Consider the following 16096-nt stretch of genomic DNA (forward strand, 5'->3'; position numbering starts at 1 on the left):
TATCAGGGGATACTGATGTAAGAGTTGGTTAAGAAACAATGCGGAAGTGCACGTTACTCGGTATGTATGGGTGCTCTATTATTATAATGATGATTCAACTTGACAAAAATTTTGTACCGTCAGTATGAAGAGAGTCTTATAAGAACCCGACTAACAATATACGAGTATGCGACGTTTGGAAAAATGTTACTTAAAAGAGAAGGTGTCTCAATCTATTTTTATTTAATTTAATTTTATTATTAATTTTCTATTTTTAGTGTTTTACGTACTGGTTACCCTGATCAACTAGGATTAGGATGGTGTCTCAAACTAAGGGCGCATATGTAAATGAATAACTAACTAACTAACTAACTATATATAAATATATATATATATATATATATATATATATATATATATATATATATATATATATATATATATATATATATATATATATATATATATATATATATATATATATATATTGTTACACCAGGGATATTTGTGCGGGTGGCAGCACTGTTGGAGGTGGCAGCTCTGGGAGAGGCGGGAAAAGAGAGAGAGAGCGGAGACCTGTGGCTCGAGAAGAAGCGAGCGTGTGCCTGCCTGCTTTGGAAGTGTTTCCCTGCCTGTTGAGTGCCCTGTTGAGTGCCTGTCGTGCCCTGGGAGACTTGTGGTGCCCCTATAAAATTGTAAAGCAGTGTACTTGCGGAGGATTTGTCAACAAACCTAGGAAATAGTGCCCGTGTTTTCCCTTGTGCCCGGGCCTCGTGTGTGTGTGTGTGTGTGTGTGTGTGTACCTTGTCCCGGAGTTCAGTGTGTGACTTATTTGAGACCCCGCTGGCTGCTCTAGTTTCTCGACCCATGGCCGTGTGGATAACATACCCACCCAGAGTGAGGGGAGAGCGCAACAAGTGGTGTCATAGAGTGAGATCCAGGGAACAGTGGGCAGTGAGAGACAGTGAATCATCATGGAGCCACAAGATGGCCGCCATGACAGGGCCGAGGGCGGCTCGAGTGAAGTTAAACCGGGCCAGATGGACTTGATTGCTGCCATGCTGGCCGGTATGAGGCAGGAAATGGCAGTGGACCTTGAGGCACAGGCTCAGAGGGCATGTGAGCAGGCTCAACGGGCGGACGACCAGGTCCGCCATCTTGAGGATGTGCTACAGAGCACATCGCATCCTTGAAGGTGGAAACACAGCAGTACATCAACCAGGCTTGCGACAGCATTACGAATGAACTGCTGGACAAGGTGCAGACTCTGGAAGGTGAGGTCCAGGGCCTGAGGGAGGAGGTGAGGATGGAGAAGCAGCGGCGTGAGCTGGCAACAGCGCGCGCAGAGGAACAGGCCGCCCCACATGTTCTGGTGGGAACCGCTGAGGGTGGTGGACCTGCTGGGGTCTGCCTGGCGCCCTTGGCAAGAACCCTCGGCTCGGGGGCCTCGCAGCATCGTGTCAGAGCCGGTAGCTGCTTCAGGGGGCTGGGGAGCCATCAGAACCCCTCCCTTGAGCCTGGCAGGTGGCAGGCTGGGGCTCAGTCAACCTGCCCTTCTGCCGCCATCACCCCCTCTGTCTCCCTCCCCCGGCCGCCCTGCCAGCTGCCCACATGAGTCGCATTCTCAGTCCTTCAGCTTCCCGGCGTTTGGGGAAACGCAAAGCTGGCAGAGTACGATGGGAAGGTAGCCTGGGAGGCTTACGTCGCCCAGTTCGAGATGCTAGCCTCTGCCCAGGGCTGGAGCGAGGCTGAGAAGGTGCTTCAGTTGGCAACAGCACTGCGAGGCCCCACTGTGGAGGTCTTGGGGCACCTGCCGCCGGCCCAACGCACCTGTTGTGGAAGTGTGGCAGAGGCCCTTCGGTGCCGCTTCGGGCACCACCACCAGGCCGAGGTGTACCGGGCTCGCCTGAAGAAGAGGACTCGGGAGCAGGGCGAGACGCTGTCCCAGTTGGCGCAGGACGTGGAGGCGTTGGTTAAAGAAAGTCGTATCCCGCGGCCCCCGGAAGAAATGATTGTGGTGCTGGCCCGAGATTCCTTCATTGACACCCTAGACGACCAACAGCTGCAAATCTACGTCAAGCAGGTGCACCCTGGGGACCTGCAGGTTGCGCTGGCGAGGGCCTTGGAATTTGAGGCCTTCCTGAAGACGACCAGCAGCCAAGTTGCGGCCGCCCAAACTCACCATGACCTCTGAGACCGGAAGGCGAAGGTACAGAAGAAGCCACTGTCGAGGAAGGCAAGCCGAGATGGTTTTCGTGGCTCATGTTGGGGCTGTGGTGAGAAGGGCCACAGACGCAGTTGGTGCCCGAGGGAACGAAGGACGCGTTCTCTTGACCAGTTTTTTTTTTTCTTTTATGTAGGAGGGACACTGACCAAGGGCAACAAAAATCCGATAAAAAAAAAAAATGCCCACTGAAATGTCAGTCCCATAAAAAGGGTCCAAAGCGGTAGTCAGAAATTGAAGGATAAGTGTCGTGAAACTTCCCTCTTGAAGGAATTCAAGTCATAGGAAGTGGAAATACAGAAGCAGGCAGGGAGTTCCAGAGTTTACCAGAGAGAGGGATGAATGATTGAGAATACTGGTTAACTCTTGCGTTAGAGAGGTGGACAGAATAGGGGTGAGAAAAAGAAGAAAGTCTTGTTCAGTGAGGCCGCGGGAGGAGGGGAGGCATGCAGTTAGCAAAATCAGAAGAGCAGTTAGCATGAAAATAGCGGTAAAAGACAGTTAGAGATGCAACATTGCGGCGATGAGAGAGAGGCTGAAGACAGTCAGTTAGAGGAGAGGAGTTGATGAGACGAAAAGCTTTTGATTCCACCCTGTCTAGAAGAGCAGTATGAGTGGAAGCCCCCCAGACATGTGAAGCATACTCCATACATGGACGGATAAGGCCCTTGTACAGAGTTAGCAGCTGGGTGGGGGTGAGAAAAACTGGCAGAGACGTCTCAGAACGCCTAACTTCATAGAAGCTGTTTTAGCTAGAGATGAGATGTGAAGTTTCCAGTTCAGATTACAAGTAAAGGACAGATCGAGGATGTTTAGTGTAGAAGAGGGAGACAGTTGAGTGTCATTGAAGAAGAGGGGATAGTTGTCTCGAAGGTTGTGTCGAGTTGATAGATGGAGGAATTGAGTTTTTGAGGCATTGAACAATACCAAGTTTGCTCTGCCCCAATCAGAAATTTTAGAAAGATCAAAAGTCAAGCGTTCTGTGGCTTGGACGTCTATGGAAAGACGTGGAAAAATACAGGGTGGTATCATCAGCGTAGGAGTGGATAGGACAAGAAGTTTGGTTTAGAAGATCATTAATGAATAATAAGAAGAGAGTGGGTGACAGGACAGAACCCTGAGGAACACCACTGTTAATAGATTTAGGAGAAGAACAATGACCGTCTACCACAGTAGCAATAGAACGGTCAGAAAGGAAACTTGAGATGAAGTTACAGAGAGAAGGATAGAAGCCGTTGGAGGGTAGTTTGGAAATCAAAGCTTTGTGCCAGACTCTATCAAAAGTTTTTGATATGTCCAAGGCAACAGCAAAAGTTTCACCAAAATCTCTAAAAGAGGATGACCAAGACTCAGTAAGGAAAGCCAGAAGATCACCAGTAGAGCGGCCTTGACGGAACCCATACTGGCGATCAGATAGAAGGTTGTGAAGTGATAGATGTTTAACAATCTTCTTGTTGAGGATAGATTCAAAAACTTTAGATAGGCAGGAAATTAAAGCAATAGGACGGTAGTTTGAGGGATTAGAACGGTCACCCTTTTTAGGAACAGGCTGAATGTAGGCAAACTTCCAGCAAGAAGGAAAGGTAGATGTTGACAGACAGAGCTGAAAGAGTTTGACTAGGCAAGGTGCAAGCACGGAGGCACAGTTTCGGAGAACAATAGGAGGGACCCCATCAGGTCCATAAGCCTTCCAAGGGTTTAGGCCAGCAAGGGCATGGAAAACATCATTGCGAAAAATTTTAATAGGTAGCATGAAGTAGTCAGAGGGTAGAGGAGAGGGAGGAACAAGCCCAGAATCATTCAAGGTAGAGTTTTTAGCAAAGGTCTGAGCGAAGAGTTCATCTTTAGAAATAGATGTGATAGTAGTGGTGCCATCTGGTTGAAATAAAGGAGGGAAAGAAGAAGAAGCAAAGTTATTGGAGATATTTTTGGCTAGATGCCAGAAGTCACGAGGAGAGTTAGATCTTGAAAGATTTTGACACTTTCTGTTAATGAAGGAGTTTTGGCTAGTTGGAGAACAGACTTGGCATGGTTCCAGGCAGAAATATAAAGTGCATGAGATTCTGGTGATGGAAGGCTTAAGTACCTTTTGTGGGCCACCTCTCTATCATGTGTAGCACGAGAACAAGCTGTGTTAAACCAAGGTTTAGAAGGTTTAGGACGAGAAAAAGAATGAGGAATGTACGCCTCCATGGCAGACACTATCACCTTTGTTATGCGCTCAGCACACAAAGATGGGTTTCTGACACGAAAGCTGTAGTCATTCCAAGGAAAATCAGCAAAATACCTCCTCAGGTCCCCCCAACTAGCAGATGCAAAACGCCAGAGGCACCTTCGCTTAGGGGGATCCTGAGGAGAGATTGGAGCGATAGGACAAGATACAGAGATGAGATTGTGATTGGAGGAGCCCAACGGAGAAGAAAGGGTGACAGCATAAGCAGGATTAGATGTCAGGGAAAGGTCAAGAATGTTGGGCTTATCTCCACGCGCTCAGCATGGGTCAGGAATACGGTCATAGGAATAGGATGGGTCAGGAATATGAGTAGGGTGTTGCACCAATTGCTCTAGGTCGTGGAGGATAGCACAGTTGAAGGCTAGTTCACCAGGATGGTCAGTGAACGGAGAGGAAAGCCAAAGCTGGTGGTGAACATTGAAGTCTCCAAGAATGGAGATCTCTGAAAAAGGGAAGAGAGTCAGAATGTGCTCCACTTTGGAAGTTAAGTAATCAAAGAATTTCTTATAGTCAGAGGAGTTAGGTGAGAGGTATACAGCACAGCTAAATTTAGTTTGAGAGTGACTCTGTAGTCGTAGCCAGATGGTGGAAAACTCGGAAGATTCAAGAGCGAGGGCACGAGAGCAGGTTAAGTCATTGCACACATTGCAGTGTGTGTGTGTGTGTGTGTGTGTGTGTGTGTGTGTGTGTGTGTGTGTGTGAAGACTACAGAGAACATAAGTTTATCCATCTTTTTTTGAGTCCTATGGCATGTACCCTGTCTTGCTGTCACCCTGGCCAGGATGCCACCTCACCCTCCCCCTCTTGCACCCTTATGCAAGTCAGCTCTTGGGCACCTATATGAATATGTTAGAAGCAGGATTTAGTTACACGTATCTCATGGCGGCTCCCTCGTTCATAAGTAATGCCTTACCTTGGGTGTGATTTCTCATTTCGTGTGCCACACAACCCTATACCCTAATTGAGAAGTGTAGAAGACAACCCCAAATTAGAAACGGAGTTGCATGAGGGATGTAACCTAACGTACGTCCGATCGAGTCGGGAAAACTTGTCTCCTATGATAAGAACCACCTTGAGCTGCAACTTGTCTCATGCATCAGCCTTCACTGCCTGCATTTCCAGACTTTACTTGAAGATTATCTTCTTGCTTTGCTAATCGAAAGAAACATAGATAAGATAATGATAAAAGACTGTAATCACTCTGCCACATTCACTGACACGAAACATGAATCATTAGAAATTTGAATGAACTTGAGGAAAATAATAGTTGATGTCGGTTTCAAAAGGTAGCATGTTATAGGATTTTTTTCTTTCCCTGTGGTGGTTTCTTAAACTGATACAGGAAGGAAGTATTTATGAATATTAAGTTTTCGCTTTTTATTTATTTCTGAACAGTTTACAGAAAGTGGTTGAGAGAACCTGTTCTTCACCTTTTTATTTGTATGTTCCGGAACAGAGTTATTTCTAAATACAAACTTGTGATTGTATCAACATTTAGTGTTGTACTTGAAGTCAAGTGTATCACAGTACATCTTATAGTTAAAGAAGGTTAAAATAGCCACTGAAAGATTAATTGGCCTAACTTAGGAGAGAATAAGTTGCAAATCTGGGTTGGTGTGGGCGAGGCTGTGGAATCCTGGAGTCTTCTCAGCGTCTGTCAGGCTTTCCTTTGAGAAAAGATTCAGGAAAGGAAAGAAAGGAAAAAAAAAGTCTTCACATAAATCGTGACAGCGGTAAACATTGTATCAGATGGATAACAGTGCAGATGTAATTAGAATCTAATGCATTATAAAAGAAGGAAGTTAAGAATTTGAATGTAGTGAATGATAGAGTGAGCAGATTGCAAGCCAGTATATTAAGCATTTCTATTTTTGAATGATGAATGTTTATTGACTAATTTCCTCTACTGTCTAGCGCAGGGCTACTTAGGAAGGTTAGTCAGGCACCAAAAGCTTGCACCCTTTAGACGTATAGACTTATTTACACCCTTTGGCGCTCACTTTTATTCGTGGACGCTTATTACCTACATTTTTGAAGGAAACAAGTAATAAAGGTCCAAAAAGACTCCAAGCTCCAAGTTATAGCATTGAAACAAAAGTGTGAGAGTCAGACTGGCAAACACCAACAAGTCTTGTGGAAAAGGGAATGAAAATAAGAAAAAAATCTGTTGCAATATTCTGGGCTAAAAAAGTTGCGATCACTTGTGTGTTGTGGAACTTGTGTTGTTGCCTTGACCCTGACACCCCCAGTCCAGCCCACACCCGAAAAAGGAACACCACCAAGAAATAAGAACACCACACACATTTTTACATCATGATTGTCACGCAATTCAAATTCCACAATGAATTCAAGAAACTAAGTAAGTTTAATTTCTATGAATATCAATGGATCTATATATGACCTGATGAAACCCTACATATTGTACACAGTAAAGAAATGTAAGAACAAGGAAATGTAAAGAAAGGCACCAGTCTTAACCTACACGACACACACACACACACACACTACGTGACAGGCTCATCAGTAGAAATAGTCACATCCATGATCCTGTTTCTATACACAGAAGTAGAAATTCCATTCCTCCAAGCGCTTCTAAAAGAATTCCCAATACCTTTCAAAATAATGAACTGATTTATGAAGTATTTCACCATCAGTATATTTATCCTGTTTCCATACCCAGAAGTAGAAATTCCCACCCTTTACAAGCACTTTTTAGGAGGACTAACGTAATCCTTGAGACACTCGAGTGCTTTTAACCCCAGTTATGAAATATTTCACGACTATTAGCTGCAGTACACAAAACATGATCATTGTCTCACTGATGATCAATCATGTCATTGTAACCCAGTGCTCAAAAGAAAAAAAAGAAAAAAAAAAAGACACGCACACACCCACACGCACTCACATCTCTATGCTACATGAACTGAGACAGTTCTAAAGCCTCAGATTTCTCCTATAGGTTGTCTTGAGAAAAGGGGAGTGAGTGACCACCGCGATGGCCAGGCACAAGAAGATCACAAGGCCATGGCACGAGGTGGGTGTTGTGGGCCATGGGCAGGTCATGTCAGGTACAGGTAAGAGAGAGAGAGAGAGAGAGAGAGAGAGAGAGAGAGAGAGAGAGAGAGAGAGAGAGAGAGAGAGAGAGAGAGAGAGAGAGAGAGAGAGAGAGAGAGAGAGAGAGAGAGAGAGAGAGAGAGAGAGAGAATATATGTATATATATATATACACACACACACTGTGATTATAGTACGTCTATAGTACGTGTGTCACGGTGAGAAGATGACAGAGCGTCCAGTCTTATTTGATTTTCGTATTGTTTAGCTTGATGGGGACTCCAGGAGGGTTGAGATTCATGTTCTCTATGCCGAAAGAGGAAATGATCACATTCAGCACCGAGATGATGAAGACGAAGACAACGATGACATTGTTGAGTATGTTGGCAGCACTTTGCTGATCTGGGTCATTAATATTCATCATCCCGTTTATCATGAAGAGAACGCCCACGGCCACCTAAAATAAGAGTGCCAATGTTACTCTACACATCAAGCTATCTTACGTTGCTACCACTATAAGTAGGTAATGATCAGCAGTCTTTCCACACATGGCTAATAATGTGCTGCTATCTACAGTATCACACTGAGCTTCAAGTACATGAACCCATTGGTGCCCTATTCCTGGGCTGATAATGCCATGACATATGAGAATCTTGCGGTAACTCCAAAGGATTCCTTTGCTAGACAACCACCAGACGCCATCACGCTTCTAGTTGACTTTCAGATGGAGTTATTCTGTCACTCCTCAATCTTTTGAATCTAGTGTGCACAACCCACATTGAACAGGCTCCTGGTGATGGGTCTGGCGGTCATTTTAGAATAAAATTTAATGTTTACATATCATCTGTATTACTGTGCATTGTTGTTCATAATGGAACATGTGCAGAGCCACATCTAACAAACTCTCAATACTTTAGAGGATTGCAAAGTCACACTGAGTCCTTACTTTACGGGATGAGGGTGGTGGAATTTTTTCTCACTACCATGCCATTGTCGAAGCCCAACTTAATGGCATCAATGGCCATTACGAGCATGCTGAGCGTCAAGATCACATGATTGATCATCTCGGTTGATTTATGGTGTTCCTTTTTTGTTATATTAAGTACCGTCAGGGGTCCCATCAGGATGGCAGCCAGCCCCTACGACAGACAAGAGTGTCAGTAGGACGCGGCGGCCATCTGATCGCGGCCGCAAGCCCCTGCAGCGGCAGGCGTGCGGGGGCTGGCGGGGCGCTGTCACCGCCTTATTATGCTACAGACCAGTGTTCTGAAACGCTTGGCTCTCTTACCACGAATATTTTTCAAGGCCATACGAATGATCAACCAAGTTCTCAATGGTGTCTGTCTTGTTTGTAATGGAGAGATTTTGTTAATCTGTTAGTAAAACACCTTTAAAAACCAGCGTCACTTCAATCAGAGCCTCTTGAAAGTAATCGAGGAGCGGGAAGAAGTGTTTCAGAATACGGTCCTTATAGAATACACTGCGTCACGGTGTATGTTGTCCTGCCTTGCTGAGTTCTGAGGTTTTGTTTACATATATTAACACTGCAGACCAGTGATGCACACACACACACACACACACACACACACACACACACACACACACATACATATATTAAGTAGTTTAAAAATTGAAATACACAAATATGTCTGTAATAAGCCTCAGCCTGATTGTTCAGTGCATGATAGACCCTTGTTATAACATTTCATACTTAATTATTTTAAAAGAATGTTTTTTTTTTTTTACTTAAACTTAGGTCAATTTGTAAGTAAGAGTGAACATGGAACAGAACAGATTTGAAGTGGCTTGAGTTTCCTTGTGAGAATAATTCATAACATTATCTTAAGGGAATGTTCTTTAATTAAATTTCAGGGGGATTTTGAATAAGGTACTAAGATAAAAATAGAGCAGGGACGAAGTAGCCTGAATTTCCTTGTGATAACACTTCACATAATCTTAAGTGAATGTCCCTTACTAAAGCTTAAGGGCAATTTTAAGTAAAGGTGAACAAGGAACAGAACTGAAGTGGGTTGGGTTTCTTCATCACAGCGCGTCACACAATCACGGAGGGAATGATCTGGGAAGTGTTCGGAAAGACTCCAAAGCCGTTGATGATCACGTTGAGGGAGGCGATGACGAAGACAGAGACCAGGTTGATGTGGCTGAGCACGTTGGCGGAGGTGTGGTAGTCCTTCAGATGCAGGCGACAATCCCGCAGGAAAGACAGGGAGAGGGAGAGTATTCCGACGAGCAGCTGTTTGGTGAGCATAGGCGGTCTCTGAGGTATCCTTTTTTCTCTCTCTCTCTCTCTCTCTCTCTCTCTCTCTCTCTCTCTCTCTCTCTCTCTCTCTCTCTCTCTCGTAGGCATAAATATCGATTTTATTGTTCCCTCATCTCTATCTCCATCATTTATCATGCGTTACCATCCATCTTTTCCCCCTCTCACAGCACATGTCATTTTGTCCACACACACACACACACACACACACACACACACACACACACACACACACACACACACACACACACACACACACACACGTATTACAGGGCCATGGAAAACAGAGAGAAAAAAATAGAGAAAAGAAAAAATAAGTGACATTAATAACACTACCACTACGAAACATGTATTATTAACAGCAACAATGATACTGAGCCCTCACCTGCAGCACGAGGGAGGTGGTGATGAGGCCCAGCATGATGTGGTAGAACTCATGTGCCTCGCCGACAGATAGCACGTACTTGAGCTGAGAGGCGTTGGCGGTGAGCAGGGCCACGTCCAGCATGCCCTGCGCCACCGTCTTCTTGGTCGCATACTGGTTGGGGTCCAGACCCTTGCCCACCTACGGGATAAGAGGGGTAGTGAGCGATTGTGGCACTTAAAGACTGATAGCGGCGTATGATTTTGTTATTGCGCAGAAAGTTATTGAATTTGGTAGTCTAGGAAGAGCAAGAGGAAAAATAAACAAAAAAGAACTCTTGAGCTTGACAACAGGAGGGGACGTGAGTGATGATGTCACCATAGGAAGCAGAAATTTATAGAATCTGATGTTCTAGGAAAAGTACGAGGAAAACTTAACTCAAGGGTTTGATAAGATTGGGAAGTGAGACTGATGGCATCACTTTAGATGGAAATGGTGGTGTACACGACCTTGTTGAGGCACAGAAAGTTAATGAAGGAAGGAAGAGTATGAGGAAAACTCTATATAATAGGAACTGAGACAGCGCTATAGCACCTTGTTATTGCGCAGAAAGTTAATGAATATAGTATGGGAAGACCACATATGGAAAACTTAACTGTCGGGGTTGATAAGAGAAGTGAGCGATGATGCCACGTAAGGAGAGACGCTGCCGTGACCTTGTTATTGCGGCGCAGAAAGTTAGGAGTAGGAGAAAAACTTAACTTTAGTCATTTATAAGAGGGGAAGTGAGATTCTGTTGGTGTCACTTTGAGGAAGACAGCGGCAAAGGATTTTGTTGTTGTCGGGTAGGAAGTTAATGAAGGTTGTCTAGGAAGAGTAGGAGGAAAGCTTGAAAACTCTAGGTGTAGGGCATAAAATCTCTGTGTGACGTATGATGATGTAGAAAAGAGACGCTCCTTGGCTGGTATTCTTAAACACTATATTCTCTCATAAGGACTATTTTCAAAGGATACAAATAAACAGTAGGGTTTTCATGGGTATTTTTTCTCCTGGATGCTGGAAAATTCTCGTCGAACTATCGCTGTTATCATGGAAATATCCCTGAAAACGAAAATAACTTTCACTAAAGCTGGTTAAAAGTACCAGTCGAGATAGGAAACTGAAACGTTTGAGAATCCGGTCCAGTGTCCTTCACTTGTAACTAGTTAGCAAGACTGAGTGGAATGGGAACAAATCACAGGACTAGGGTGTTCAGGAAGCCACTGGATGCAAGATTGCGAACTATTTGAAGTCTGTGTGGATGCCAAAGTTTATTCCACGTCTGATCGTCATACAAAACCAGTTGGCCAGACTCTTGTACGCTTGGGGGTGATTAGTTTGTCTGCTGTGCGTGGGAATGTAGGAAACTTACGTCAGGACTCTGCCTTTCCGTTAGTGGGGGAAAAAGTGTTTAGAGTTTCATAATAATTCGTATTTCTTAGGTTTTCTCCACATGTACGTTATTTTCCCCTACGTGAAAGCCACACGGTTTAGGAATCAATGAAATTTAGTCGTTCACACATTAATTATTTATTTATTTATTTATTTATTTATTTATTTTTTCGTATATTTTGTCGGTGTTCGTGAAAACTGCCCTCAGCTTTAATACCGTGGCTGGCAAACTGATGGCGAGTGTCCAGATTCGAGACCAAGTCCTGCCAAAAATTTCCTGCCAAATCAATCACGATAAAGATTTACACTTATTGTTTATGGCTGGAGGCTTTTGTGAGCATTGTGTGTATCGATGGTGGCGTGACGGGCGGGGCTACGGGACGCCAGGGACGGATAGGGGATATTTTGTTTCCGCTGGCAACTCTCTTGACTCACGCACTTTTGTAGGAGTATGAAGCGTTTTAGATTCTTATTCATAATTCCATGAATCGAAATAATAATGAGTTTATTGATTCTTTCACTGCTAGAGATTCTTTTTCCTTTTTCTGCAATTTATTTAGGTATTAATTTTGTATTACAGTCTCAAATGATTCTATAGACAATGAAAGAAAGAACTGACTTCCTGTCCCGTCTTCTTTTCAGTCCATAGAAACTTTTTTTCTTCTGGTAGACAATTTTTCCTTACTTTGCATTTCTTGTAGATATTTGTACTAGTCTCAAATAATTCTGTAAGACAATAAGACATAACTTTATATCCTGTCTTTTTTCTGACCATGCAAACTTTTATTTATTTTTTTCAGAGCTCTAAATATTATTATTTTTTTTTATTTCCCACAGGGCTCTAAATATTAACAAAGGACAAGCACAGCAGTACAAGAAGTGATGAACATCCGTCATGTCAGTAAAGGTTGGAGGACGGAGAGAGGGGCAGGAAGGCCACCTCTGGGATTCTGCGTGAACGGCGCGTGTGGAGCAAGGTGGACGAGGTTGCTGCTGATGAGGTAATGACTGTTGCCTTTGTGTGTGTGTGTGTGTGTGTGTGTGTGTGTGTGTGTTTCGTTTTACACATTTACTGTTATTTAGTACATTTGCCCTTACTTACTAACCACTCTTGGACATTTCTTGTTCTATAGCAATTTCCAAACGTTACAGGGGCTACATATTGCAAAATCTATTCTTTTCATCCAATTTTTTCTTCTAGGTACTTATAAAGACTTCATACACTGCCTTTAGTGCTGTGAATTATTGCATATCGCAGTGAAAAAAGGTTAAAGTTTTGGTTAGTATGTTTGTTTACAGTTAGCACGTCTGTTACTGCTCACTTCTTTATGATGTCCTGTTTGGAAAGTAACATTACTCACACTTCGCCGTCACAATTCGAAAATAGCGAGGAAAAGTTACTTGATTTCCTGTGTCTTTCAAAACATCCTCCTGATTCAGAATGCTCTCCTTTGTTCATAAAAAAGACTCAAATTAGTTTTCCTGTTGTCACTCGTCTGGTTTATACATTTCTGACATGGACTGAAGGTTATACCAATAAGAGTAACATTCCTTTTGCACAATTTTACCTAACATTCTTCAACCCCTTTTCACCATCTCATCCTTGCATTCATCAGCGACTGCTATTATTTTGTATAGGAGGAAGGTGAAATCGTAGCAATAAGGAGCAGTGGGATGGTATTACGTGGCCCTTGGTCTTATGTTCACCACTATGAGTTAGTCTTGGTTGATAATATATTTTTCTTCTGCATTCCACTGTTTAAGCCTCAAATAGCCCTTTCACCTATCTTCCTTCTCATCATAATGCATTACTCCTATTCTTTGATTCTTCTCCTTGTAAATCATGCCACTTGCACTTGTATGTAGGTAGAGAGGAAGCTTCAGTTGAGAGGGTGGCTGGCTGGCTTAGTGACTAGGTGACGGAAGTTAACTCTTTCACTGCTATTTGGTACATCTTTCCTTATTTACTAATCACTCTGAGACATCTTTACTTGTTCTATAGGCACCTCCAGTCTTTAAACTGGTTAGAAATTGCAGTCTATTGCTTTTAATCCCCTTCTTTATTGTCGATGCTTATAAAGATTTCATGCATTACTCCTGATGTTGTTAACTGTTCCGTATTGCAGTGAAAGAGTTTAAAGTATTGGTAGTCTCTTCTCTGACCTTATAAAATTATTAATATATATGTAGAAGAAGAGAAACCTTCAGATAGCGGCTATTGATCTGCAGGAGGTAGCTGGATGAATTTTGGGGACTGGGTGACGGAAGTTAAGATGTCGGCAGTCTTTTCTGTGACCTTCTAAAGCTATTTATATTTCTGTGATGCTACTAGTCTGGCGGCCTGGGCTAGGTGGCATCCGGCAGATAGAACTGGAGAAGGTTAAGGAAGGCTTCTGTGCTGTGCAGTGGTGTTAGTGCAGTCAATAGGAAGCTTTAAAGATTAGAAAGATATATGAATGGGGATGATAAGTGGATTATGCAGGTGTGTTGTATAAAGGGACTGCCACGTGTAGATCTGATAAATTCTTGCAGCTTGTCTTATTCTCTTATATTCTTATGTTTTTATGGAATCATAGAGTTTGATGATGATGGTGATGATGATTTACGCGGTCTGGTATCACATTCTCAAACGTTTCAGCGTCTAATTTAAAATCTTCTGAAAATGTCAAAACACATTATATTCCTTAGGATCTTAACACTCAACGTTTGTAAGACGACATAGAAACACATATTGAATTCAGAAACGAGTTGAACCTTCTGAAAAAAGTCAAAATATATCAAATTCCTTATGGTTTTTAACATCTGGCGTATGTAAGACGATACAGAAAACCTAGACTGGATTCAGAGACGAGTTAAACCTTCAGAAATCGTCAAAATACATAAGATTTTTTAGGTTGTAGAGAACGTAAAGGCAGAGAACATTATCCTGCGTCAAGGGGCGGCAAGGTCCCTGCATGAGCGGAGGCGTAGGGCGTATGTGCTAAATATAGCGATTTTTTTTGGGTTTTACTACGGGTGCCACTCGAGGAAAGAGAGAGAGAGAGAGAGAGAGAGAGAGAGAGAGAGAGAGAGAGAGAGAGAGAGAGAGAGAGAGAGAGAGAGAGAGATCTTTGGTGGCTTATGAAGTGATCATGTCTTTTGTGACGTCATTCGTTAATCGATGAACCTCCAAGACTGGATGTGATATTCATGAGTGTTGGGCGCCTAAGCAACACTCCAATACCAACACCACCACCGCCACAACCACAACCACCATCACTTCCACTCACCACTATCACCAACACTGCCATTCACTACCACCATCATCACCACCACCACTACTACCATCACTACCACTCACCACTATCACCAACACTGCCATTCACCACCTCCATCACCACCAGAGACGCTATCACCACCACCACCACCACCACACCACCACCACCACTTGCCATCATTCACCACCACCATCACCACCATTCACAACCATCATTCTTCGTCACTAACAGTCGCCATCATCACCAGCACTACCATCACAACCAGCACTCACCACCATCACCACTATTTACTATCACAATAGATATTATCATCATCATTATTTTCATTGTCATCACTATCATCCATTCTCTTTTTTGTGGAGAACAATGAATAATGAAATACAATTTTGCCCTCCCTTCCTTTACGCACACACACACACACACACACACACACACACACACACACACACAGGAATGGAATACTATCTGTGTTTGTGTATATCTGTGTGTGTGTGTGTGTGTGTGTGTGTGTGTGTGTGTGTGTGTGTGTTCGTTGCGTAATGGCCCCCTCATGACATCAATAAGAGTAGAGTGAGTATAGTGAGTACCTGTTCAGTTCCTCACCCCGTCTCACCTTGAAAATACCTCCCCCATCCACCACCACCCTTCGTGTCCTTCTAATAAGCCCCAATCACCTTACAAACAAAGAAACCGGTAGTTATCATTCCTTGTCCCCCGTTCGTCCTCATTCACACGGGAAAGTGAAAAAAAAAGAAAAGAAAGCAGGAGATAAAAAGGAAAAGGGGGGGGATGGAGGAGAAGAGAGATGTCTGCTGTTTCAATAGAGAAGAATAAAAGTTAGGAACAAAAAGTAATCAGGAAATAAAAAAAAAAGAGAGGGAGGGAAGTCTGCTATTTTGAAAGAAAAGGATGAGAGTTGGGAACAAACAGAAAATAGTGGAAATAAAAAGGAAAGAAGGGGGAGGGGGAAGATCTATTTATTATTTGGAAAGAAAAGAATGACAATAGGGAAAAGAAAAGGGAAATATGTGTTCATCATGCACCTAAAGGAGTAAGTAAAAGAAAATAAGAGAGAGAGAGAGAGAGAGAGAGAGAGAGAGAGAGAGAGAGAGAGAGAGAGAGAGAGAGAGAGAGAGAGAGAGAGAGAGAGAGAGAGAAGTGCGTATCAGTTATACGCAAGAACAGAGAGAGGAGATTGAAAGAAAGTAAAAGAATGAAGAGGAAAAGAAAATCGATAGCCACACCTGCCCTCATCTTCCCCACGGCCACGCAAGGTT

General features: G+C 43.3%; 1 protein-coding gene across 4 annotated transcripts in view; it reads right to left on the reverse strand.

Annotated features, from left to right (window-relative positions):
* Positions 1-5798: 5798 nt before the first annotated feature.
* LOC135104368 (ninjurin-1-like) overlaps positions 5799-16096 on the reverse strand; it is a 17756-nt gene continuing 7458 nt past the window's right edge. Inside the window, exons 2-4 of one of the 4 annotated variants that reach the window (XM_064011725.1) lie at positions 10153-10332; positions 8436-8628; positions 7809-7946 (exon numbers count right to left, since the gene is read on the reverse strand). In XM_064011725.1, the coding sequence (XP_063867795.1) occupies positions 8437-8628; positions 10153-10332 (372 nt within the window). In that variant the 3' untranslated portion in view covers positions 7809-7946; position 8436. Of the gene's footprint in view, positions 9744-10152; positions 10333-16096 lie in introns of all 4 variants that reach the window. The other 3 variants (XM_064011722.1, XM_064011723.1, XM_064011724.1) reach the window with 3 other exon arrangements.

Source organism: Scylla paramamosain, chromosome 10, assembly GCF_035594125.1.
Source record: "Scylla paramamosain isolate STU-SP2022 chromosome 10, ASM3559412v1, whole genome shotgun sequence".
NCBI classification, from domain to species: domain Eukaryota; kingdom Metazoa; phylum Arthropoda; class Malacostraca; order Decapoda; family Portunidae; genus Scylla; species Scylla paramamosain.